The sequence below is a fragment of the Daphnia pulex genome, chromosome 5 (assembly GCF_021134715.1).
Source record: "Daphnia pulex isolate KAP4 chromosome 5, ASM2113471v1".
Classification (NCBI taxonomy): domain Eukaryota; kingdom Metazoa; phylum Arthropoda; class Branchiopoda; order Diplostraca; family Daphniidae; genus Daphnia; species Daphnia pulex.
The window spans coordinates 2,220,301-2,245,797 of NC_060021.1; the positions used below are offsets into that span (position 1 = coordinate 2,220,301).

General features: G+C 41.6%; 2 protein-coding genes and 2 long non-coding RNA genes across 4 annotated transcripts; all 4 read right to left on the reverse strand.

Annotated features, from left to right (window-relative positions):
* Nucleotides 1–2,716: 2,716 nt before the first annotated feature.
* Nucleotides 2,717–7,277, reverse strand: LOC124193742. Its single transcript, XM_046587708.1, has one exon. The coding sequence runs from the start codon at nucleotides 7,275–7,277 to the stop codon at nucleotides 5,484–5,486; it is 1,794 nt and encodes a 597-aa protein (XP_046443664.1). The 3' UTR covers nucleotides 2,717–5,483.
* Nucleotides 7,278–9,821: 2,544 nt separating this feature from the next.
* LOC124193342 lies at nucleotides 9,822–10,909 on the reverse strand. The gene is made up of 2 exons (XR_006874187.1): nucleotides 10,049–10,909; nucleotides 9,822–9,978 (listed from the first exon to the last, which is right to left on the reverse strand). It is a non-coding gene; the product is annotated as an uncharacterized LOC124193342 (long non-coding RNA).
* A 741-nt stretch (nucleotides 10,910–11,650) lies between these two features.
* On the reverse strand, nucleotides 11,651–12,614 carry LOC124193924 (cuticle collagen bli-1-like). Its single transcript, XM_046587902.1, has 6 exons — nucleotides 12,554–12,614; nucleotides 12,397–12,480; nucleotides 12,248–12,328; nucleotides 12,093–12,182; nucleotides 11,868–12,016; nucleotides 11,651–11,782 (listed from the first exon to the last, which is right to left on the reverse strand). The coding sequence occupies exons 1-6, from the start codon at nucleotides 12,612–12,614 to the stop codon at nucleotides 11,651–11,653; spliced, it is 597 nt and encodes a 198-aa protein (XP_046443858.1).
* A 4,564-nt stretch (nucleotides 12,615–17,178) lies between these two features.
* Nucleotides 17,179–17,717, reverse strand: LOC124193343. Its single transcript, XR_006874188.1, has 3 exons — nucleotides 17,529–17,717; nucleotides 17,326–17,454; nucleotides 17,179–17,244 (listed from the first exon to the last, which is right to left on the reverse strand). It is a non-coding gene; the product is annotated as an uncharacterized LOC124193343 (long non-coding RNA).
* Between the last annotated feature and the right edge of the window lie 7,780 nt (nucleotides 17,718–25,497).

Consider the following 25,497-nt stretch of genomic DNA (forward strand, 5'->3'; position numbering starts at 1 on the left):
TCTGCCGCCAACTCGCCCCACCCCTTTCCCCCTTTTACTATCCCCTTTCCCTTTTCGCTATATTAACTTTAGGCGTACTTTTATCTTTTATGACACTATATAAATATTTTTTCCTTTTTCCTTCAACACTTTTCAATAACAAACTCCCTTTTCGTTCGTCGCCGCTCTGGCCATGTCTTAACGTGTCTGCTCACGTTTCTCTATAGGGGAGAGTGGGGCGACTGGCTCAATTTTTTTTTTCTCTTAGCTCCCATTCCCTTATTTTCCAACGTATTTAGATCCACCAAATCTTAAAAGATAGAGAATTCTTCCTGCTTTAAATGGTGATTTTTTCAATCCGATCTAAATAAATTAAGACTAGGTTATTGCCGATTAAAAAAAAAAAAAAAAAGCAAACCCGCCCCAGATACGGGGTAACTTGCTCACACCGCCAGGGTGTCTCGGCCCCTATATTACTTACGGAAAAACCGTTGACTGACAGTAGAAACTTAAAATTAAAAAAATAAACCAATAATGCAACCCACCAACGCAATATCAATGAAAAAGCTTAAATAAGTATGGTAGTTGACTAAAAACACGAAAAAAGACGAACACAAATAATTTTACTGCTTTCATATGCAATTTTATGTAAGCCAAAAAGCCCCGACGCTGTGTGGCCGATGCGCCCCCAACAAAGGGGTCTTAGTATATTATTGAATATCTCTTATTTAAACTATTGTAAATATAAAACAAACTAAACAGGCTTAAAGAGGAGATAATGTAGAGTATTTTCCATATCTTTTTATAATTTTAAAGTAATCGGGAAAGCCGATACTTGATTCGAAAGTCAAAGTAGGACGACCCAATTTTAAGACGAAAAATTTATTTTACCTTTCATTCCTCAACCGTTCGTCGTACTACCATGAAATTTTGTTTTAAGATGCGCATTAGTAACATCTACATCTCCTGATTTTTTGAATATTTTATTGCAAATCTAACATATCAAGAAATCAATTGAGCCTACCGACCCGAACGCCTGATCGCCCCACTCTCCCCTACTATCCTCTCTAGGCCTAAACATGTCTGCTCCCTATACTTCCTCTCTAGGCCTATGCTAACCGTGCAGCCAGATTTAGTATAAAAACTGTATGTAAATGTTATTCTGGACTGCATTCTCCTACGGCATTCACACTACCATTGTGTTCCAGTCGCACTCTCCTTTTTGGTATTGTATTAGTTATATTTTCCCTTGTGCTCAGTGCCTGTTATTTAAGATAATAAGTGCCATTTCCAACTGTACCTCGAAACTTGCCGTTTCTCGACAAGCCTAACCGCTCAGCCCGCTACCACATTTTATCCATACAAGTAGTATTGTCTCACTTATTTATCGTCCCACTATTTAATATTATTAGTTCACCTTATTGTATGATCTGTCCGTTATCAATACATTGTTTAGCCTTAATTATTCCCGTTGGTCTTAGACACTTCACTTTGACATTGTGAGTAAAGTCGCCTCATAGTATTTAAGTTCTTTGTATCGGTGACACAGTGATTCCGTTGTGTCGACCTTTACACAAGTGTTCAACACATCGCGTTCAACAAATGTGATCATTTGCATCAACTCAGGGGGAAAATATTTGGCAAGGTGGAAGGATGGGGCGTGGACGTTCTATGTAAGTAAACACATCACTGGCTTTCTTAATAGAATGAAATGTTTCCTATTCATTTTGCGGTTAATCCGTTCGTCGAAATTTCTATTACCACCCAATAGCCCGTGTCCAGCAATATAGCGTCCGCCATGCAACAAAAGAGAAGCTGCATGCGATAGAGGAAAACAAACTCAGCAGGGTATTACTCACACACATAAGATAGAAAAGCAAGCTTATCAGCTCGCCGCGAAGGGATAGTCGTAAGCCAGTTGAAAACTGTCTTAAATGACAAATTCAGGGCCTATTGTTAAGTCGGACTTATTCACAATTCAAACTTTTCTTCAGAATTTTTTGTTTTAAAACGGGATTTTTCCGTCACAGTTAATATCCTTGCAAGTTATTTACGTTTAGTTTGCTCAACTCATATTTTCCAATTTTTACAAATAAAGTTCAATAATTGAATTTAAAAATACCCATCTTTTAGTCAAATAACTGTAAAACATAAATGCAAATCTGGTTGTTGCGTCATGGTTGGGACATCAAAGATTGCGTCATCACGACGATGCTATGGACATCTGGTGGTGAGTTATTTTGACCTGCAACCGCCAGATGTCACTAGTCGTTAATCAGTTATTTTAACAGTTTTTCATTAATTACGGGGGAACTAATTAAGTAAATGGAATTATTTTTGTTCTGTCGCACCGCAGATTTTTTGTGTAATTTTTAAGACCAAAAAGTCCGAAATCTGTCGTAAAACGCCCGAGCTATGGAGCGGGACATACATACATACAAAGTGACATGGCTTTTTTTTTCTGCGTATGCGGTTATTAGCTTCGCCCTTCGGGCTCGCAATAATAGGTTTTCTTAATGGATGTAACGTTTCACACGACTGGTTTTTCGTCTATTCAGTCCTTATTTCGCTTTTTATATTATTGCATCGTCGTACCCAAGCAACCCATCCGATGTCGTAAAATTCCAGTAATGTCTGGTATATAGTACACGTAACAGACTATTTTTAGGCGCATCTTAAGTAACAAAATGCACAGTGTTGTAATCTACTCGAATAAGGAAACACGCGACACACAAAATAGGGGTGCTTACACGAGTATATTCTACTTACACGAAACACGATACCGCGAGTGAGCCAGGTGTTTAAGCCAAAGCTCTCTCTCAACTTGCTTACGACAGTAAGTCTTACAGAGACGCACTCGTCTCAACTACTACACTAGATCTTCTGACTGCCCTTTCGTGTGCCGGCCGTCACATGACAGTCGCGCCCACTGGCGGTCACAATTACAAGGGCCCTCAGGGCACCCATACAATACAGAAAGGGGCTCATAGGTGGAGTAAGGAGACGGACTGGGCCGTCTGCAACATTCGGCCCTTCCTGACTCGATTTGACTATATACAAGGGAAACAAACAACATCAACAAAACAATAAAACTTAGCATGACGAGCGCAAACTTTGCAACTTGTCAAATCGAAACTACACTTGAGACAAAAAAACAAAAATAAATAAATAAGAGGGGACTTAAACTAATCCTTTCCTTTCCCTGATTCTATCCAACCCAAAAAAAAACTTAAGATGGGAAGGGATAAAAGATAAAGAAAGTAAACTGGACAAAACGTACTCAAAACAAACTAGCGAAAAATAGTCGTTGACAAGGGGAGGAGGGAGATATACACAAATCATACAACGAAATTCTTCATCCAGCCCGGACGAACTACTTTTCTTCCGGCTCTCGTTGTCGTTGGAGGAGGTGGCGCCACGACTTCATTCGGCGGATCGATTGTTGAACTAGCGGGTTGAATAGATTCTTGGGATGTAACTGACGCTTCTTTTTCAGCTGCTTGCTGGACAAAGCTGTCATCTTGCTCGTCCGGCATCCGATCATCCGGTTCGTCTGGCCAATCGTCCCATTCAGGATCTTCTCTCGGGTGGAATTTACGTATTTGGACGACATGCGCGTTGAAACGACGTAACTTCTTCTTTTTTCGCCGGGCCGGCAGGTCTTCAACCAAATATGTAGTCGGGCACACCTTTTTAACGACTTGATAAGGACCAACGTACTTTGGTAATAACTTCTTAGTTTTGCCTTTCTTCTTCAACTTCCTACGAACGAGCACCAACTCTCCAGGGCAGAGATCTTTCACTACTCTGCGTCGAAGATCCACCAGGCGCTTCACTTTCTCTTGTTTTTTCACTATCTTCAATCGGGCCGCCTCTCTCAGCTCCTTGACTCGAGACAGAAAGACGTCGAATGATTCTGGTCGTTCTTCTGGCCACGGAAACTCGTTCTCTAGGGCAGTGAAGGGCAAGCGGCCATACACCAACTGGAACGGCGATATCTCGGTTGTACTTTGCCTTGCCGTGTTGATGGCGAAGATTGCTGCTGGCAAATGGCGATCCCAGTCATCATGGTCAGTATTGACATAGGCAGCTAGCGCAAGGGTCATCGTCCGGTTGACTCGCTCAACGAGTCCAGATGTTTGCGGATGCTCTGCGGTTGCAAAAACGTGCTGGGTCTTCCACTCGTTCACTTTCTCTTCCATCAGGTGGGAGGAAAAGGCAGTTCCTTGATCACTGATCATTCGCGTTGTTCCACCATGGCGAAAGTTGATTTGGTCTCTCACAAAGTCCACAACCAATGCTGTTGACGTGTCGGCCACTGCGGCTGCTTCGACATACTTCGTTAGGTAGTCGATAGCCATAATAATGTGTTTCTTGCCTTCCGACGTTGCCTTAAATGGCCCGAGATGATCCATGCCGACGGTGTGAAATGGTCGATCTGGCGGTGGTATGGGCTGGAGTTGACCAGCGGGTAATCCGGGGATACATTTATGAAATTGGCAATAATTACAAGACATAACATATTTACGGACACTTGACCGAAACTTCGGCCACCAATAACGTTCCGACACTCTTGCAATTGTTTTGTCTATTCCCATATGGCTAGAGGAGGGGTCATCATGAGAAAACTCTATTATCTTTCTCCTTAAAATTGACGGGACACAAAGCAAAAATTTACGCCCTTGGGTGGGATTTTTCCTATACAAAATTTTCCCGTGAATTTTAAACTGTTCTGCAATTTTACCCGGTACTTTTGAATTAAGACAGGTGATAATGGGACGCAATTGGCTATCCAGCTGCTGTTGGAATGCCAATTCTGTATTATTCATGCCCACAGGCCATCTACTGTCAAGTACACAAACTACATGTCCGATCGCGGAGCCACTGGTTCCAATACAGGATTCATCAGGGTTTCGCGATAGGGCATCAGCCACCAAATTATTAACTCCTTTTATGTGGCGAATTTCAAAATCGTACTCTTGCAAAGCCAAAATCCATCTGGCGAACTTGCCAGTAACCTCTTTTTTAGACCATAGCCATCGAACTGCTGAGCTATCTGTACAGACAGAAAATCGTCTACCATACACATACGAACGTAGTTTTTTAATGCCCATACAATTGCCAAACACTCTAGTTCATTAGCATGATACTTGCTTTCCGCGTCTGTAAGTTTTCGGCTGATGAACGCGACTGGACGTGGTCCATCACCGGCATCTTGCATTAAAACGGCCCCAAGGCCTACCAGGCTGGCGTCTGTTTGTACAACTACATCGATGTTTTGGTCAAAGTGCGCCAGCACAGGGGAAGACACCAAGCGGTTAGTCAACGCAGCTTTTGCCGATTCTTGGGCTTCCGTCCAGCTCCATACGGAATTCTTTTTCAGGAGCTTGTGCAGCGGATGTGCTATTGTAGCGAAATCTGGAACGAAACGACGATAAAAAGATGCGAGGCCTAAAAAGGCTCTCAACGTTTTAACGTTATTAATTTTAAAATTAACAAGAGCACTAATTTTTTTCAGAGTCTGGCCGGATTCCGTACTCATCGATGGTGTGACCTAAATGAAAAATTCTGTTTGTCGCAAAAATACATTTAGACACGTTTAAAGTTAATCCGGCTTCCACCAAAGCCATTAGCACACACTCAAGTCTTTTCTGATGTTCGTCGAACGTTCTCCCAAAAATTAACACATCGTCTAAATAAACAAGACACATTTGCCATTTCAGGCGAGCTAACACTCGATCCATCAACCGTTGAAAAGTGGACGGTGCATTATTCAGTCCAAACGGCAAACGAACAAACTCATACAATCCATCTGGAGTGACAAACGCTGTTTTACACGTATCAGCGGAGGCAACGGGCACCTGCCAATAGCCACTCATTAAGTCTAAACTCGAAAAATATTTCGCACCAGCAAGACGATCAAAAACGTCATCCAATCGGGGTAAAGGGTAAACGTCTCTTTTTGTCACTGCGTTTAAACGTCTAAAGTCGATGCAGAACCTAAAGTCACCCGATTTCTTTTTAACCAACACTACCGGTGCTGCCCACGGACTAAATGACGGACGAATGATACCTTGTTTCAGCATATCGGCGACTTTTTCGATTATGATCCTTCGTTCCATAGCTGACACGCGATACGGGACGCAGCTGATTGGTTGAGCGTCGCTAGTGTCGATGAAATGCTCCGCCATGTTTGTAAATCCAAGTTCGCCATCTGATGAGGGGAAACATCGAAGATATTTGCTCAAGAGCTCGAAAACGGCACTCCTCTCTTCTTCCGACAAATTTTTGCCTACGCGGGCGTCCATCAGGGTCTTCAGCTTCTCATCGGATTCACCAGCATTTTCGACCAAAGAGCAGACGGGATTTTCTGGCTGCTTTTCTTGTCCGACGACGACCATGTTGCTGTCGAAATCTGTATCTACATACGCTATAAAATCTTTACGACGTAACACAAGAGATGACATTTTCATATTTAATACGGGGATTTTAAGTTTTCCCGCTGACACTTTTAATACACAGGATGGAATAATCCATTCCATTCCAGGATGAGCACACATATTTGGTCTGACGATAACATTACCCGTGAACTTCTTAGAAATTTTAGCTTTTACAAAACAAAGAGACTCTGCTGGTATAACAGCTGATTCCACAACTTTTACTTCTGTGCCTATCACACGAGGGCACCTCTTTGTTTTATTTTCTGCCTCTAAAGAATCAATCAGCTCGTCAGACACAAAAAAATCGTTCTCATCATCCTCTTCACTACAAATATTTTGCTCTTCGATTCCAGCAAAACGAACTTTCTTAACTTTTGGTTGGTTTGAATCCTGAGATTTTAACACAATTTTACCATCTTCTACAATCAAATTCAATTTACTTTTCACAATCCAATCTACACCAAGAATCAATGCAAATGGACAATTTTTAACTACGGCTACTTCATTTAACTCAACCACTTTATTTTCCCATTTTACTTTTAAAGAACAAAAAGAATCGACCATAACTTTTTTATCATCCACCCCAGTTAGATTCAAAAAAGATTTTTCACGCTTAGGATCCAAAACATTATTTACTACACTAAGTCTTATAGCAGACATACTAGCGCCTGTATCTACCAGGCCAGTTACTTCACCAATACTTTCTATGAATACCTTAACCAGTGGAAGCTGGGGACGACAAGGAAGGTGTGCATAACCGGTGAGCATAGGCCTTGCTCCTAACTTCCGGTTGGTCCTTTTCCCGACTTTGTTGGGCAGTGACGGGCCATGTGTCCAATCGCGTCGCAGCTGTAACATTTCCGCTTACTTGGGTCAATCCATCCTCCTCCTCCGCGATCACCTCCGCTTCTTCCACCACGATCACCTCCGCCTCCTCCGCCACCGGTGCCACGACTCCCAATCGTCATCTTGTTGAGCTGTGCAGTCAGTTGGTTAACCAGCTGATTGCCAAATATTGCTAGAGTGGCGTTCAAATCAGGAGCGCTAGGTGGCGCCACTGGTGGGGTTGTTGTCGGAGCTGCTGGTGGAGCTACTGGTGGCGCTACTGGTGGGGGGAAGACACGTGATGCTACACCAAGGGTCTCCAAAGCACGAATCCGCTGGATAAATTCCGCGACGTTGGCTGGACGGTTCGCTGTCATGGCGGCCACATGTTGCCAACTTGCCAGGCCATCTATAAGAAAAGCTACCATCTTTTCATCGTTAAGGGGGATAGGGGCAACACGTAACAATTTATGCTTATCTAAAGCGTACTCAATACCTGATTCATCGATTTTCTGTCGTCTTTCTTCTACCAACCTGAGCCATTCACCTACGTGTAAACGTGGTGAAAAATTCGTGATGAACGCTCCAGACCAGGCAGCCCAGGTTGCATGCGTATGGCCGATGTGAATATGCCAATCCAATGCTGTCTTCAACAGTCGCCTTGATGCTACCTGGATACGCTGTGCGTCTGTCCAATCTTCGGCCACGGCAACTCTGTCTACAAAATCTACAAAATCTTGCGGGAAATCCCTTAATTTACCTTCAAAACACGGGATAGATTCGACGGCTGCAGCTGCTACACGAGGTGTTGCTGCTGCTGGGGCAGCCGCGGCGTTGTCTGCGAGTTGTTGTACCAAATCAACCGATTGAAGACGCTGCTGGTCTAGCGCATTCAAAAGCGCCGTTGATTGATTTTGGGCAGCCGTTCGATCTGCGGCCATTGCTGTCGCAAGATTCGTCAACGCATCTATTAGATTTTGTGGTACCGCCATGTCTGCTACCCTTGCAACTGCAGTTGCCGGAACTGGTAAATTAAATGTTAGCCTACTTGAGCCACCACGCACGGATGGTGACGGTACGAGTGTGGTTGGCGTTACTACCCTTGCACGTGTCACCGGTGTGACGGCGGTTTGGGTGTTTGAACGCGTCCTAATCTGAAATGGCACTGTAGATTCCCCACGTTTAGGCGGCATATAATTCACACAACACAAAAAAAAAAACTATCAATATGCCCAACCAGATTTACGGAACACAAAAAAAAAATATTAATAAACAAACTTCAATCAAATTTAGGTGATATCAACGACACACAACGACGTGGTCGAACACACGAGGAAAAAAATAAAATAAAGTAATACTAATTATCTACTACCATGAGACAAAGACCATTCACACGAAGTAAAAAAAAAGGAAAATGGCGACTATCACGCAGATTTAATACGCCTCACTGAAAGAAAAGAAAAAAAAAAGACTTTCGTCTAGCCACGAGGTTTTACGCGCGAAAAAGAAGAGGGGGGTGGGAGGGTGGCGCGAATTTTCTCAACAAAAAAAAAGGGTAAGGGAGTGATGGCGTGACGAGAAAAAAAACTGATTCAACTAATAATCGATTACTAAAAAAAAAATTCTCGTGTGTCATACACAAGACACAAAAACCATGAACTAAATCAATGAAAGAGACGAGGGGCGTTACCAAAAAAAAAAAAAGAAAATGACTTGGATATTGCACGGGCAGTTCTCAAAAAAAAGAAAAGCAACAAAATTTTACCAACAAAAAAAAGAGAACTGTTCGATGGCCCGTGCCCGACTTCTGACACCAAATGTTGTAATCTACTCGAATAAGGAAACACGCGACACACAAAATAGGGGTGCTTACACGAGTATATTCTACTTACACGAAACACGATACCGCGAGTGAGCCAGGTGTTTAAGCCAAAGCTCTCTCTCAACTTGCTTACGACAGTAAGTCTTACAGAGACGCACTCGTCTCAACTACTACACTAGATCTTCTGACTGCCCTTTCGTGTGCCGGCCGTCACATGACAGTCGCGCCCACTGGCGGTCACAATTACAAGGGCCCTCAGGGCACCCATACAATACAGAAAGGGGCTCATAGGTGGAGTAAGGAGACGGACTGGGCCGTCTGCAACAACAGCAACCGATACATGCAACCAAGTAACGGAGCTCAAATGCACATGACTCTCGCGTGTACGAAAAAGCTAAAAGGCACCATTACCGAGATTTCGCGACGACCCTCTTAAAGAAAGCGCCCAAAGGAGGAAAACCCAAAGATTTCGTGAATAAGAAAAATAATTAAAAGAAAACAGAAAATCTTCTTTTATTTCATAAGAAGAAATAAAAAGGATGAATATACCTATCCGCCCATGAATTACTTTGACTCGTGTTCTCTAATATTCAATGATCGTGTTTCTTAAGTCATCACAACACGAAACCAGGAGAAAAAAGGAATACATTTTTGAACTATTTCTGCTTAAACATGAATATTTAGCATTTTACGCCAACAAAAGTCAAGAGTTTCATGGTAGAGGTTGAATCAAATTTTCCATACACATTTCAACGCATTTCAACCACTGTATGTGTATTATATAATCACCTAATTCAACTCGGCTTTACATATACAACTCCATTTCCAGTTTTTCAAGTCACCGGTGTGGAGATCAAGAGGGCGTGGAACACATTCAGCGATCAATTTCTCCAAAAACCACATCCAGTGTACCTGCGAAATTGAATGAAATTAGACGGTCATATATATTTCAGGACGACATCTGCATATAATTAAATCGAACCAATGACGGCAACAATATCGGCGAGCATGGTTGCGGCCGACTTTCTCCAACGCAGCCAGATGGGCGAAACCTGGCGCCTTGATTTTGAAGCGATATGGGCGTGAAGAACCGTCAGAAACGATATACACGCCATATTCACCTTGAAATCAACAACAAATTAGCCGCTAATTCTCAAATTCTCGACGCGTTGACCACTCGGTCATCTACGTCCACTAAAGTCTAATTTTCAATAGGATGCATGCTTCAGTGCAAAAGTCATGTCATTTGTGAGCCCCTCAAACTCCCCCCCTCAAACATCCTTGTCGTCAGGGTGTTCAACTAAATTTTAAAGGGATTTGTGAACATTAGTGGTACATTTTAATTACAGTTATCTATCTTTCCTGTTTTCTCATACTACAGCACACAACAAAAAGGATTGCTCAAACTCGGGCCACACGATAAGAACCGTGAACATGGACAAAGAGCTAAGACTTTGCACAGCCTTTCTTAAGTCATTTTATGAATCAATTCTGTACCAAGAGAAGAAAATGAATGGCTTCAAAGCGTATTTACTTGTAGGCCAATTCCTCTTCATTCCAACTCTTGCTGCTAATCACATGTTGCACTTGACGCTTTTCTAGGCCTTGTAACTGAAAGACTGGAGAAAATAACACCTTTGGAGTTGTTCGGTGCTAGGATAATAAGTCACAACTCACAAGTGAGTCTGGTAGCACGACAAATCTCAAGAATCCCGCAGACACTTCACACCTCGCCGCCATGTTAGTGTTTACTTGTTGTTCGTTTGTTTTTCCGTCACTTCCGTGTAAGTCTTTTCTTTGTCTGGTCTTGTTTTTTCTATTTATTGCTAGGTGGCAGCATTTCGTATTTGTTTCCTTCTTCGCTAGATGGTGTTTAATGTAAAACCCTAGGGATGGATTGGGATGGTGCTAATGCCCTGTAATTTGAAAATTGTAATTGAAAGACAGTTGAACAAATTAAAAGACAGTTGAACAATAGGGAAATAATACGGCGTGGCGTAAGCATGGTGGGTGTTAACTGTTACTAGGGCAGAGATTTTTGTTTTCGTGCGCTTCACATCAAAAGTATCATAAGGAACTCAATCTTGATCTCGGTTCACTTTTTATATTTGCAATATCGTTATACTTTATTTTCAAACGGTCGTGCCCTACTTCATGTGAGGCTAAATAGGGAAGATGATGGACTTTGTCAAGCTCTTGCTAATTAGTAATAACCTGTTGGAATAAAAAAATATGGAAAACAAAGGATTAGACGACGTTGAAACAAGACAAATCATTTTGAACCATCACGATCATATGTGAATCTTAGGTTGAAAAAGCCGATAAAAAGAAAATAATATTTCAAAAATGATTAGAACAACATCTTATTTCACATCACTTTTAATCCTAGGAGGAGGGATGATTAACTGGGAGGCTTCTAAAATCAAATTTAGCCTCCGTGTGCACCTTGGGCTCCGTCTGATCCCAGAGATCGCTCAGTCGCTGCAGTACCTGTGAGTCAATTGAAGATTTGAATACTTTATTTCATTCAATAAGAATTCTAAGATCAATTCAATTGATTTTTTACCTGCTGTTCCAGCGGCCACTACCGCACCGGCTGCGCCCACCACACCAGCCACAGGGCCTGGTTCACCCTACTCTCCTGTGATTCCGGGCGCTCCTGCTGTGCCATGAACACCTGCAATTCCAACCAGTCCAGGAATGCCAGAAGGACCTCCTATAATAAGCCAATCAAAATTATTTTTAGAAATTAGAATTTTTCACATGTTTGAAAATTGACCAATGAACAAATTCAATTGTACCTGTTCCTGCTTGACCCCCAGTGCCGTCACTTCCGGGCGTTCCTGCAGGAGCAACCGAGCCAGGAGTACCACTTTGCCCATCTTTGCCATCTGTTCCGTATGGCCAGGCTGCCCATATTGTTCGGAAGCCCCATCTTTTTCGTTTTGCCCTGGAGTGCATGTGATAATTAAAAACGTAGAATGTTCCATCTAATGAAATCAAAGGAAAGAATTTTAATGGCTTACCTCGGGGACCAACCAATCCTTGCTGCCCATCGCTTTCATCTTTGTCATCGACGCCATCTGTTCCGTCCTTTCCGTCAACACTAATTAGACCTTTGATTTGAACAATAACGGGAATCGATAGAGTTTCTTAGAAAAATTTAAAAAAGGTTAGCAACCTGGAGGGCTTCGGCCTCCTTTGCCCGCTTGGCCGTTTTTACCGTCCTTGGCATCTTTCCCGCTAGATCCAATTTTAGGTCCTTAAAACATAAAAGAAAAATGAATTAAATAATTAACCAAAGATATAAGGAAAGAAAAGGATTCTAACCTGCAGGACCAAGTACTGTCCCATCTTTGCCGTTGATTCCGTCTGATCCATCTCGTCCGTCTTTGCCCGCTTCCCCCTCTTCTCCTGAAATACATTTTTTTTCTGAATTTATTTCCAATTGATTATTCGAATTAATTTGTGCAAACCGGGCACTCGCGTGCAGCTCCTAGCGGCCCAGTTAATCCTTGAATGCCTCGCAAACCCGGTGGTCCGACCATTCCAGGTGGCCCGGGAAGTCCATCGCGGCAATCTTTTCCAGGCGAACCTTCCAACACAAAAAATTACGATCCTTATCCACCCCATCAACTTACTAATTATTCTGAATTCAATTAAATTTACCCGCTTCTATTCTATTCTATTCTATTCTATACATTTTTATAGCGCATTTTCCATAGTGAAAGATCAAATGTCGCTCTTCCGAAACCACACAGTTGGACATGAAATAATCAGAGATAAGCAATGGCATACAAGTGGGTCTTCAGTAGACTCTTAAACACGGAAAAGTAAGGGGCAAGACGAATCGATGCAGGAAGATCATTCCACAGTCGAGGTGCAGTCTGAGGAAAAGCTCTCTGACCATAGTTGACAAGTTTAGGTTTGGGTGGGACACTAATGCGACCAAGGTTATCAGACCGCAAAGAACGACCAGGTACATACGGAACAATGTGACGAGACAAGTATGGGGTGGCTTGACCATGAAGACAACGATACGTGAGTACAATTAATTTATAATCAATTTGGGAGTCGTGGGAGAATCAATCAACGTTGAGAGATGGGGAGCCAATGCAGCTTCTTCAAAATAACCGTCGCATCATCAGATGGCTTCTTGCGAAATATGAGACGAGCGGCGGCGTTTTGAATTACTTGAAGGCGATGGATGTCTTTTTTGAGAAGGCCAACAAAAAGTGAGTTGCAATAGTCAAGTCTCGACAGAACCAGGGCATGAACAAGGATCTTGGCAGAATCATCAGTAAGATGACGTCTAATGTGGCCGATGCGGTGTAGTTGGAAAAAACACTGTCTTCGAAGAGAAGAGATGTGCTGGGAGAGACGAAGATGACGGTCGATGATGACACCCAAGTGAAGGATGGTGTCAGATGGTTGAATCAGGACGTCGCCAACCAGAAGTGGCTCACACTCGACCAGATCCCAGCGCTGAGGAGAAGAGGTGTAGAGAAGGCCGGTTTTACCAGCGTTCGCAATCACCCTGTTGCTCGTGAACCAGTCGTCAGCAATCTGGAAAGATCGCGAAAGTTTGTGACGGGCGGACTCCTGCTCAGCTGTACCAAGGAGAAGGCGGAGGGTGATGTGGCATCGAGTGTCATCAGAAAATTGACCGACATTAATGTCTCTACAAAGCTTCTCCTTTTGTTCCTGGCGGTTCTCCTTTGCGGTCCAACAGGTCCGGCTGCACCATCATTGCCACCTTTTCCGTTTTTCCCATAAACTCCATTCACCCCATCAGTACCTGATATTTTTAAAAAAATGTCTGCAATTGACCATTTTTCCAGCTAATTATTATTTTAAAAGAAATAATTAATTATACCTGGTATTCCCGGAGTTCCAGCTACATTCAACCAAGGGAAGGAGCCATGTTTCTTTTTATTGTTGAATTCGCCCATATTAATCCCGACTTGCAGATTTCTAAGTTCAGCAATCACACCTGCACAGTTAGTGTAAACATTTATCATCATTCTGGGGAAAATTAAATCATTTGTCAAATTTGAGAAATACCTGTTGAGATTAACTGGCTGTTGGTTTCGAGACTGCTGGCGGATTTCTTTGGCAGGTAAACGGCCCCGGTTTCCATAATCGAATCGATTATTCGAGAAAGTTGGCTGTCGTTAGAGTCCGGCAAATGATTTCTTTCTGGGTGGGCATGCCACGGATTGGCATTCCCCCAATTGAAAGGAATTCCATAACTAGGTACCCTTGGCAGAAAGAAACATGAAAAGGTGCGTCGTGCAAAAGTGGGCGGAGCAAAAACCAACAGTCAGGGCATTTGAATCGTTTTTCCTCCAAAGAGTTTAGAATAGAGTTAGCATTAGCAAGTAGCCTAAAACCTGTGTAAAGCGACAATTTTTGGGGGGTTTTCTTTGGCTACTACATCAGACGATTAGCTATCAGGTTTGCTATTCTTGATTCAGAAAGAAAAATTCCCAACTGCAGGGTCACAACCAGTTCTTACGCATCTCCTCCAAATCTATTAAGGGTTGACTTTAGCCACACAGCATTCTAACACAAATCCGACAAATATCTCATGTCTTTATCTTCATTAACCTTTAAGTCTGTAGCAGACATTGCTTTCTCAAAAAGCACATTGCGAGCAAGTGTGAGTGGACAAGAAAGATTTAAATGGACAGTCAAGTATCCATCACAATTGTTCATTGATGTGACTGTTCATTTCTTGATCAATTCTTCAATTCTTGATCAACTCCGATTCAAATCTTGACAAAAAAGAATCTATTTTAAGAATAGAATAATTATTAATAGAAAAGAAAACTCCAGCTTCCTCTAAAAACAAATTTGCCTGTAAGACATTCTGAGAGCCTTTATGCTTTATAAATAGTCTTTCAAAATTATAAACAATTCCAAGAGTTTCGGAAACAATTCGAGTTTCATATTTCTCGACTTCGCTGAACCAAACGGGAGATAAACTGGAGCATTTCTTTCTTTCTTTCGAACACTTTTCTGAAAAAACGAAGCCATTTCCACTCAATCATGAAATTGTCGTCTGATGGTCGCTACGCGGCGCTGTGATCCACTGTTGACTTTTAAATAGCTCTAAAGGCAATCGGATGAAGCAATGATCGTAACTATGGTTACACTCAGCTCTCGACGAATAAATTCTGAAAGTTGAAGCGGTCGAGGTTTTTGAAAGATCATTTTGACACACGTTTAAATCTGAATCTAGTGGAGTCTTCACGCGCCAGTTTTCAAAATGCCGTGTTCGAGTGTAAAAAGTTTGTTTGAAATATGTTTAGAATACGTAAAAAGCCACATTAGAGAAATAAGCAGGGTTTATCAAAGGCCATCGATAGCCAATTCTGTTAGTGAGCTAGGCGACAGTGAAAGCCCATTTCATTTTCTTGGTATGTAATAATATCCTATTAAGGGTGACAAAGAATCTTATTCTTAACCAAATATGTTGTTTTTTAATAGCCCCTGTAGTATTGGAAGAAATTTGCAAAGATCTAGCAGGGAAGAACGAACTGAAGGGAAAAACTTTGGAGTTGCTCATCACGCCTAGTCTTCATTCTTTGGACTTATCCAACAGCATTCTTGGCAGTCATTCGATCCCTTATTTTCTGAGTCTTACTCTTAAGAAGTGCCCGGTAATTAATATTTGAACTTTTTACAGCAACACTCTGCATTACAATTTGTATTCATTTTTTTCCACTACAGCATCTCAAATGTTTACGACTTGGAGGATTTGCATATTTTGTTAACAACCATTACCATCTTCTAAAGCTAACACACTTGAAAGTTTTGGACATTGGCGGTTTTCGAACATCCCATGGACTTTTGCCTCTCATTGCAAAATACTGCCAAGACCTCAGGTAGCACAACATACTTTATTCTCTCTTTGATGTAAAATTCTAATTTAAGTGTTTGATAAATTTACAGGGTGTTACACATCAATGACAGTGCGGTATCAGACACAGATATCCAATGTTTAGTTGAAGAATGCAAGGCTCTCAGGATGTTGAATGTATTAAAAACGAAGGTAACTCGTATTGGGGTTCTCGATGCCCTTAATAATCTGCCAGCGTTGAAGGAACTACGTCACGAAGACATTGTTGACGCCTTGTACCATTCCGAGAGAAATTCGTTAGACGTTCCCATCATCGAGTATTCGTTATCTACCATCACTATCCTGTACGATTCATCGATTGACAAGGGAAGCCTGTCTAAAGCAGTGGCCTTGTGTCCATCGCTAACACAAGTGGAGATTAAGGCGCCAGAATCCTTCAAAGACGACTACCTTCTAGAGCTGTTGGAACTTAAACATCTCCGCCGCCTTCAAATCTCTGCAACTATAACGAACAACCTTTCATTCAACGAAGGTGTGGCTTCTCTTTTTCGGCATACTTTGATTGGAAATTCGCTCGAGGAAATTGTTCTGTCCCATTTTCGTGAGGTCCAAATAGGTATAATCACGGAATGTTGCCCGAATCTTCGTTGTCTCGATCTCCATAGAAATGTACTCATCTGTTTTAAGAATCCGTTAAACGAGGAAAATCTTCCAGAAGTCGATAGGTCCATGAAAACCCCCAAACCCCCAATTAAGCTTGAAATTTTGAACTTGAATTCTTGTGATTGTTGTGATAACCTGGTTTTTCTCTTATCATCCCCTGCTTTGATGTACATAACCCTCAGCAATTGTATTGGCTTAACCGACCATATTTTTCAGAAGATAGCAGAAGTCAATGTTTTCGACATCTTAGGTATTTGGAAATAAATTCGAATTCCAGGCTAACGAAAGTAGGGATCGATACACTCATGAAAAAAGCAACCCTCTGAAAGCGATAAAGCTGAGAGGCTGCACCAAAGTGACGGAAAATGACTTGGAAGACTGGCGGAAACTTATTCGCAAAGAAAATTGGAATCTGTCAATAACCAAAGAAGTAGCTTGAATGGATTTTTTTTTTGTTCTCTCTATCTGTGTTCTGCTTGGTTCTGCTTCAACAATTGATTTATTAAAGTAGGGCCTAAACTAGTTCTTAAAGCACATTGCGAGCAAATGTGAGTGGACAAGAAGGATTTAAATGGACACAGACAGTCAAGTATCCATTGCAATTTTTATTTCATTTGACTGTAGTCGATGCATTCATCAAATCTTGATTACTAAGAAAAAGAATATATTTTAAGAATAACATGATCAGTATTAGTAAACAAAACTCCAGCTTCTTCTAAAGACAAATTTACCTTGACCTTCAGAAAGCCTTTAAAGCCCTTCCGTATTTCTTGACTTCACAGAACCAAACGGGAAATAAATTGGAGCATTTCTCTCAAACATCTTCTGGAATGTGAGGTAAACGTAGCCAACACCACTCTCTATTTATCAAATCGTGAAATTCATTAATGCTGGTTATAATTATGTAAGATTCACAAAATAATTTCAATAATACTTTCACCAAATTTTGTATACGTGTACGTGTTGGCCCTGCCTGTTTTACGGCTGCATTCAATTTTAATTCCAAATGAAAAAAAAACCTGCTCAGATAGACCACTTCTTGACTTCAAAATAAAAGATAATAGATGGAGCAGACATAGCTCAGCACTAGTTGCAAAGTAAAGTGAGCACACAACCAAACATATTTTAGATTTTGGGGAAGGGAGACGCCAGACGGAGACCAAAGTTGACACATCGAGAACATAGTTCAAATATTTGCTGCTATAGGGCAGTTTTTTCCCCACGTCAGAATGAATTAAAAAAACTTGAACTTTTTTTACTGTTACCATTATCTTTGTGACTGTAGGAATAATAGGTACAGGGGATATTTTGCAAGTGTCTCACAGAAAGATTTAATGACACAAGCGATAGGCTGCAAAGTGCAAAAATGTAAATAATTAACTTCAATCTTACTATTACCTTAACCAGCAGCAACAATATGTGCTAAATATTGTTCATATTTTAATCAGTTTACTTCTGCTTCCCTTCCTATGTTGATCGTAATAACTAACAGTTTTTCATTTAGTCATTTCTACGAACGTCTGCTTGGTTCAACATGTTACCATAAGAAACGATAATGGCACCAAAACGTCCAATCGATAGTTTGCTCCAATCGATTGATACTTGCATTTATGTAGGCAAGACCAAGAGTGCCCAAGAGTGCCACTTTTTGAGTACCGGTTTGCGAGAGATATAGACAACGAACGGTAAAGCCCCTGATTGGCATTAAAGCGTTTTCTGTCAAATTTCTTAAGATGCGACATTCTAAACGTTAACGAGTGATGTTAAACATTAAAAACAAAGAATTTTTCAAAACAATCCTTCCTTCCACTTCCCAAACACATTTTTATAAAATATTTAAAAATATTACATTTACAATCAAACTTCAACCGAAGTACCTGATGTCCTAACGATTAAACCGTCGATGAGGCCCTTCGGACACTGTACTAAGAATTCCTAGAGAGTTATCCAAAGATCGACCCAAGTGAGCTTGCTGGTCAACCTACTAATTTTTAGCATATTTCTTGTATATTATATTAAGTAATATGCTTCAACCATGATACGAAACTATCTCTGTAAGCACTAATCCCATACCATGATCACACCGTTAGACATGCCCTCCATTGAGCCCAACAATGGAGTCATCATTTGTGCCACCGCTAGCGGGCGCTTCTAATCATTTTTACGACGCACGGATTTAAACCCAGTGCCTAATTGCTTCCTGGTTGCAACTATGACGCTCGGGACCACTCACCCCCACGTCCCCATTAATATTTATAATTAGTTAAGGTGGCATTTTACACCAATGAGTTCCGCATAACCAACATCGATGGTGTTTTAGGGAATCTTCAATCGGGTCTAATAATATTGTAATATTTAAATATACAGTTGCCTATTAATATAAAGTTATATGCAATTTGCCTAGGTTTTTATTCTTAAAACATATTTTAATCGACTTAAAGCTCATTTAACCGAATTTATATTTGCTGATTCTTTAATTGCAAAACCTTTAATTATTTGAATTATCAATAATTTTTTTTTTCTATTTTCTCAGAGTGAACGACGGATCAACGGCAGAGTTTTATAGCGGCTCCGTTTAACTTCTCCCCCTCCTTCCCCTAGTTTTTTCCGTGAAAATGTTTCTATTGGGATTAATGTGGGCCATATCATCGCTGCATATTTACAAGTACTAGTTTAAAGCCTTTTTACGGCCAAGGAAGCAGGCGCAACTAGCCAAAAGCGTATCAAGAAAATAAGAAAAATCAATAATTCTTACTTGTTTCTTGTGCTGACGTTCTTAGTCTGACAATGGCGCGATCGACCGTCCGTCCAGCGTCCATCCGCATTGGAAATTTCGGAAAAGGAGGAAGTGTTCCTCAGAAGCCAACAAAATAGAACCGTGTTACTTGATGTAGTCGTCTTAGTTCGCCTATAAATAAAAAATAAAAAAGGCAAGATTGTTTCTATTAGAAGACTGAACTGATTTATGATAGGCTATGGCTAAGTGTGATCAACAAAGCTGGAAGATAACAAGGAACTGGAGAATAATAGTCGAACTTTCTGTAATTTATTGTATTGTTGCACAGCAGGGATATAACGTCAGTCAATCAGGGGAGTCCCTTCTTGCCTAACTATCCCAGAGCAACCAGATGTAAAGGAAAACGAAAAGGAAAGGAGCGAAATTGGCAATCGGCCGAAAGGCCTTACATATTTATTATTTAAGCAATATATGCATATCAATCTTGAATTAGTTACTAAACAAAAGCCTTATTAAATATCGTCCGCCATTTCCCGATGTCTGAATTTATATAAAATTACCAAGCCATGTTGAATCTCTATTTTTCTGTTTATGCACAAATATTTCTCTAGTCCCGCCCTTATTACTTTGGTAAAAATGAATGGAATGAATGCGAATAACCCGGAAATATCTAAATGTTGCCACATGATTGGCGGTAAAACGATGATGATGAGCATTAAAATAATCCAGATCTATCAGGACCACATCAGTCATTTATGGTAATGAAGCAGCAGCAGCGCATTGTGTTTAAGATACCTCCAAACAGAATGGCTTTGTGGAGGCGAGCAAGCGGTTCTCTTCCGCCGGCGGAGGAATCAAAATATCGGAGGCATCCTCGTAAAATACCACCGAAAAGTCGATTTCGCCCGTGAATGTGAAATAGAAAACGGACCGAAACCGATCTCCACTCTCTTGCAAAAATATCCAAACGATTACGTAATGGTCCGTCCCATGTGCTACATTCAAATTTTGGGGGTCAGAATCACCTGATTAACGATCAATCCGATCATTCCATCCCAGGTACCGTTCCGTGTCTCTTGGCCGTAAGCGTCACTTCGTACCTGGATGAATAGATATCGCCTGATTATTTGGTGGAAAAAAAATCGACGATTGTGGTAAACGTACCTGAACGACTGTTGAAGAGCGTGAATAATTTCGGAGATGAATCCCTGGTAGCTGACGATCGTTCCGTTCGAATCACGTTCCAAAATCACAAACGGTAGGTCCTTTGATTAAAGGTTAGTATAATAGTATATTTTTATATTGGCTATGATGGCGTAAAAGTGATGTTACCTCGTATGACGTCAATCGTATGCGTTTCCCGTTGAGTTGTCGATACCAGTCGACATTTTGGGAAGATTCAGTGGCCCTTTGGTTCGATTGACTCCATTGAAGATCGCCCAATGAATTTTGAGGATACAAAGGCCTAATTTTCGATTTCAAATCAATTTAAAGAGGGATTTTTTTGGAATCGAAAAAAGTTTTTAAGTCAGCTAGTATTTGGACCCATCATCACAGATAAGGGACTATTCGGGACAATCTATAAATGCATTTCACATTCAATATTTAGACAAAAAGAAAGTTTAATGAAAAAATATTTAGACAAAGTAAGGCAGAAATTTGTTTTCTTTTTCACTTACTAATGAAACAAAATCTGAAAATCGAGGCATGGATTCGCCCGAGTGACACAATTTGTCCTCGTTGTGGTCTCCTCCGGAGTCCGGAGCCGCTAATTCTCAAATTCTCGACGCGTTGACCACTCGGTCAGCTACGTCCACTAAAGTCTAATTTTCAATAGAATGCATGCTTCAGTCCAAAAGTCATGTCATTTGTGAGCCTCGTTTAAAGGAACACAAAATAATATATTTGACAAACTTACCATTGAAGACTGATGTATCGAGTTATTTAAATTCTGAGATAGAAATCAACAGCAACCCCTTCCATCCTCAAACATCCTTGTCGTAAGGGTTGTTCAACTAAATTTTAAAGGGATTTGTGAACATTAGTGGTACATTTTAATTACAGTTATCTATCTTTCCTGTTTTCTCATACTACAGCACACAACAAAAAGGATTGCTCAAACTCGGACCACACGATAAGAACCGTGAACAAGGACAAAGAGCTAAGACTTTGCACAGCCTTTCTTAAGTCATTTTATGAATCAATTCTGTACCAAGAGAAGAAAATGAATGGCTTCAAAGCGTATTTACTTGTAGGCCAATTCCTCTTCATTCCAACTCTTGCTGCTAATCACATGTTGCACTTGACGCTTTTCTAGGCCTTGTAACTGAAAGACTGGAGAAAATAACACCTTTGGAGTTGTTCGGTGCTAGGATAATAAGTCACAACTCACAAGTGAGTCTGGTAGCACGACAAATCTCAAGAATCCCGCAGACACTTCACACCTCGCCGCCATTTACTTGTATGATATGATATGATACGGTAGGTGCTACTGACCATGGCTGGTTGCCACTGGTGACAGTTTACGGGTCTCCATGGCGTCCCTTACACACCTTCGCTTCGGTTTATTGGATTTGTGTTGTAGTAACATAGCACGAAGGCAAAAAAGAGACACGAGAAAGGGGAGGGGGGAATAACACAGAATTTGGACGGTTAAATTAAATTCTTTCAATAAGATGTGATTCGAGAAGGAAGGTTATGAGGGAAACCACTATTTTCATTTGCGTGTGTTTAGGGATGGAGCCATTCAGTCCTAGTAGAGTTGGTACGTCGAACGGGATGTTGAGGGGAATGAGTTTCCTTTCGAGTTTGTCCCTCGCTTCATAATATTCTTGGCAGTAGAGGAGTATATGTGTCGCGTCTTCTTGTTCCGGGCACCCATGAGGACATTCATCTGGTATTTCGGGGTCCAATCTGCTCATGGAGTGGTTTAGTTTATTGTTCCCGCTGCGTAACCGAAGCATTGCTGTTTGGATATTTCGTTTCTTGTTAATGTGCCAAGGTAAGACTCCAGTCTCGTTTCTCTGCGTCACCGCCATGTTGTTTGTTTGTGTTTTCAGTTTCTTGAAGGTGATGTTGTTGTATTTAGATTTGTCATTGTTGATGGTTTGGTTAATGTCAATTTTGTTTTGGATTGTATTTTCCCAGGTCCGTTTTTTTCGGATTTCGGTGGCCAGTTGGTCAGCAATTTCGTTTCCTGGTATCCCAGCATATGAAGGTATCCACATTAAAGTGGCTTGTGTCCCCGATGAATTAAGATTTCTAATTTGATTGATTATTTCAGGTACAGCTGAACTTGCTTCCCATTTGAAATTTGAAATTGCTTGAACAGCTGATTTGGAATCAGAGTAGATGGTGACTGAGGGAATTTCATGCTCGTTCAGGTAGTAGAGGGCTTGCCTAATGCCATATAGTTCTGCGACAAAGCTGTTGGTGGGTTTTTGAAGGAACCAGGCCTTTTTTTCTCCATGTAGGGGAACGTAGAATGCACATGTGGATGTTTTGGAAGACTCGCACACTGATCCATCAGTGTAGATTGCTAGGTGGTTGGGGTCTTGTAATGAAGAAAGGGACAGGAAGATTTGGGCTGTTCGAGTTGAGTTGAGTGCTTCTTTTTTCTTAAGAGGGAAGTATTTGGTGGGAATGTGAAAGTGTTTCCATGGCGGGAGAGGTTCAACTTCCGGAGTATGCGAGACGGGGGATTTTAAGAGGGTTTTAGTTGTCTGGTCTAGTTTCCTCAGATGGATAATGGCTGCTGGGGTGCTGTTGGGTTTCCATTTCGCCGTTGCTTTGATTAGTTGTTGGACTGTGTCATACGCTAGGTTTCATGGTTTTTCGTTAAGTCTGATGAGGTATCTGTAGGCTAGTTGTTCCCATCTACTTTCAACTGGGTGGATGCCGGTTTCAGTAGTAAGTGTCGGTATGTTTAGTAAAGCTCTTGGGGTAGATTTAAAGCAGCCTAGTATGATGCGGAGAATTTGATTTTGGGCTTGATTAAGCTTGTTTATTCTTGTTTTAGGCATGGATCCAAGGACGAACGAACCGTAGTCTTAGGCACTCCGAATCATGGCTTTGAAGATGCGGATAAGGAGTGGCAGTTTCAAGGTATTCTTTCCGTATGTCAACGTACGGATTAAGTTAGCTCTCTTCTGTATCTTGTTGATGATTGTCTTCGTGTGGGGTTCCCATGAGGATCCAATGTGATTCCTAGGAATTTGTATTGGAGCACTTCACTTATGTCGGCTCCACTGAGTTTAAATCGGTGTCCTGGTTCCTTTGTCCTTTTCTTTGTGAATGTTAGCGATGCACATTTATCCACGGAGAAGTGGAAGTTCCAACTGATGGCCCATTCTTCTATCTTATCTAGTAGGTCTTGGAGCGGTCCCTCTGCCTCTTTCTTCGTTTTAGCGGTGTAGTAGATCGCGATGCCATCGGCGAAAAGGGATGTTTCGCATCCGTTGTACGCATTGGAAGGTCCGCGAGCATGATGTTGAAAAGTAGGGGGCTGAGGACATTTCCTTGTGGTACTCCTTTGAATATCTATCTTTCATCAGAGAGGTTGTCATCTACCCGGGTTCTGATGCTTCCGCCAGTAAGGAAGTTCTTAAGCCATAACAGTGTGTGTCCTTTAACTTTTGCTTTTGTTAATTTAAACAGGAGTCCAGTTATCCAGACATTGTCATACGCTTTGGATATGTCTAGGAAGATTGCTGTGGTGGAGTGGCTGTTGTTGAAGCCTCTTTTGATTGCTGACTCTATCCGGAACAGGTTGTCTGTGGTGGTGCATCCTCTTCGGAACCCGGTTTGGACCTCGGGGAGTAAGTTTAGATGATCTAGATGCCACTTCAGTCTGTTGTTAATCATTTTCTCCATAGCTTTACAGAGACATGAAGTGAGGGAAATTGGTCTGTATGAGTCGGCGCTTCCTGCTGGTTTGTTTGGCTTTAGAGCGGGTGTCACAATTGCGTATTTCCACTCCTTCGGTACGTATCCTTTTCTGAACATTAGGTTGAGCAACTGTAGGAGAGTCTTGCGGTTTTCTGCATTCAGGTTCTTCAACATCTTGTTATGTATTCTGTCGATGTCCTTAGCTTTGTCGGGGAGGTGGGAGAAGCTCCTGGTTAGTTCTTGTAGACTGAAATCCGAGTTGATGGGATCTAGGTTGGTTCCGGAGAGATTCTTGTTTATTTCTTCCTCGTAATCAGGGTTTGAGGGCATCCTGGACTGGTCACTATCATACGGTGGGGAGAAATGGTCAAGATAGATTTGAGCTTTCTCTAGGGGGTCAGCAGTCAGGTCACCGTTGGCTTTCTTGAAGGGGGCGCTGGTGTAGTCTTTCCTTCCGTTCATCATGGCCTTGGAGAATTTCCAGAATTTTCATGAGTTCCCGGCGTCCATCGTATCTAAGTGTTTCTCCCATGCATTGTTCTTGGCTGTCAATATTGTCCTTTTCTTGATTGCTACCATTTTGTTCAGGTTTGACTTGTCTTCTTGCAGTAGTAGAGCGCCAGGTTTTGAATGCTTTTTTTGCATTCTTTGCTGCAGCTCTGCACTCCGACGTCCACCAGGGTTTCTTCGACTCACGGGGGGAATCACTATTTTTTGGGGCGAAGTGTTTGTTACTAGAGATCATGAGGGATGAGTAGAAGGTGTTGTATGCTGCTTCGGGGTCCCTGGTTGATGGGTTGTTATTCTTTAACTGGGTCGTGATGTCATCATTCCAGTTCTGCCATTTAGATTCTTCGAATTTCCATTTTGACTTTGGTGGTGCTTGGGGGGTCAAGTTTAGTTTAAATTCCATGAAGACGGTCAGGTGGTCGCTTCCCCAGTACGGACCAGTCACTATTGTTGTTAGGTCGGCTATGTCAGGTGTGCACAGTGTTAGGTCGATTGTGGCGTTACGGTTGTCGGATAAACTTGGCCTCGTTCCGAGGTTCTTTGGTGTCGCCAGGATGAATTTACTTTCGTTGTGTAGATAATTTTTTATATTTCTGCCGCAGGTGTTGGTTGGGTATCCGTCTTCCCATAGCTCGGAATGAGCGTTTAGGTCGCCACCGGCAATAACACTATTTCCGGTGTTGGTGAGTATGTTTTCAATTTCTTCATAGTTGCACCGGTTTCCATTTGGGCTGTATAAGGATAGCACTTCTAATTCTTCTTTGTTTTT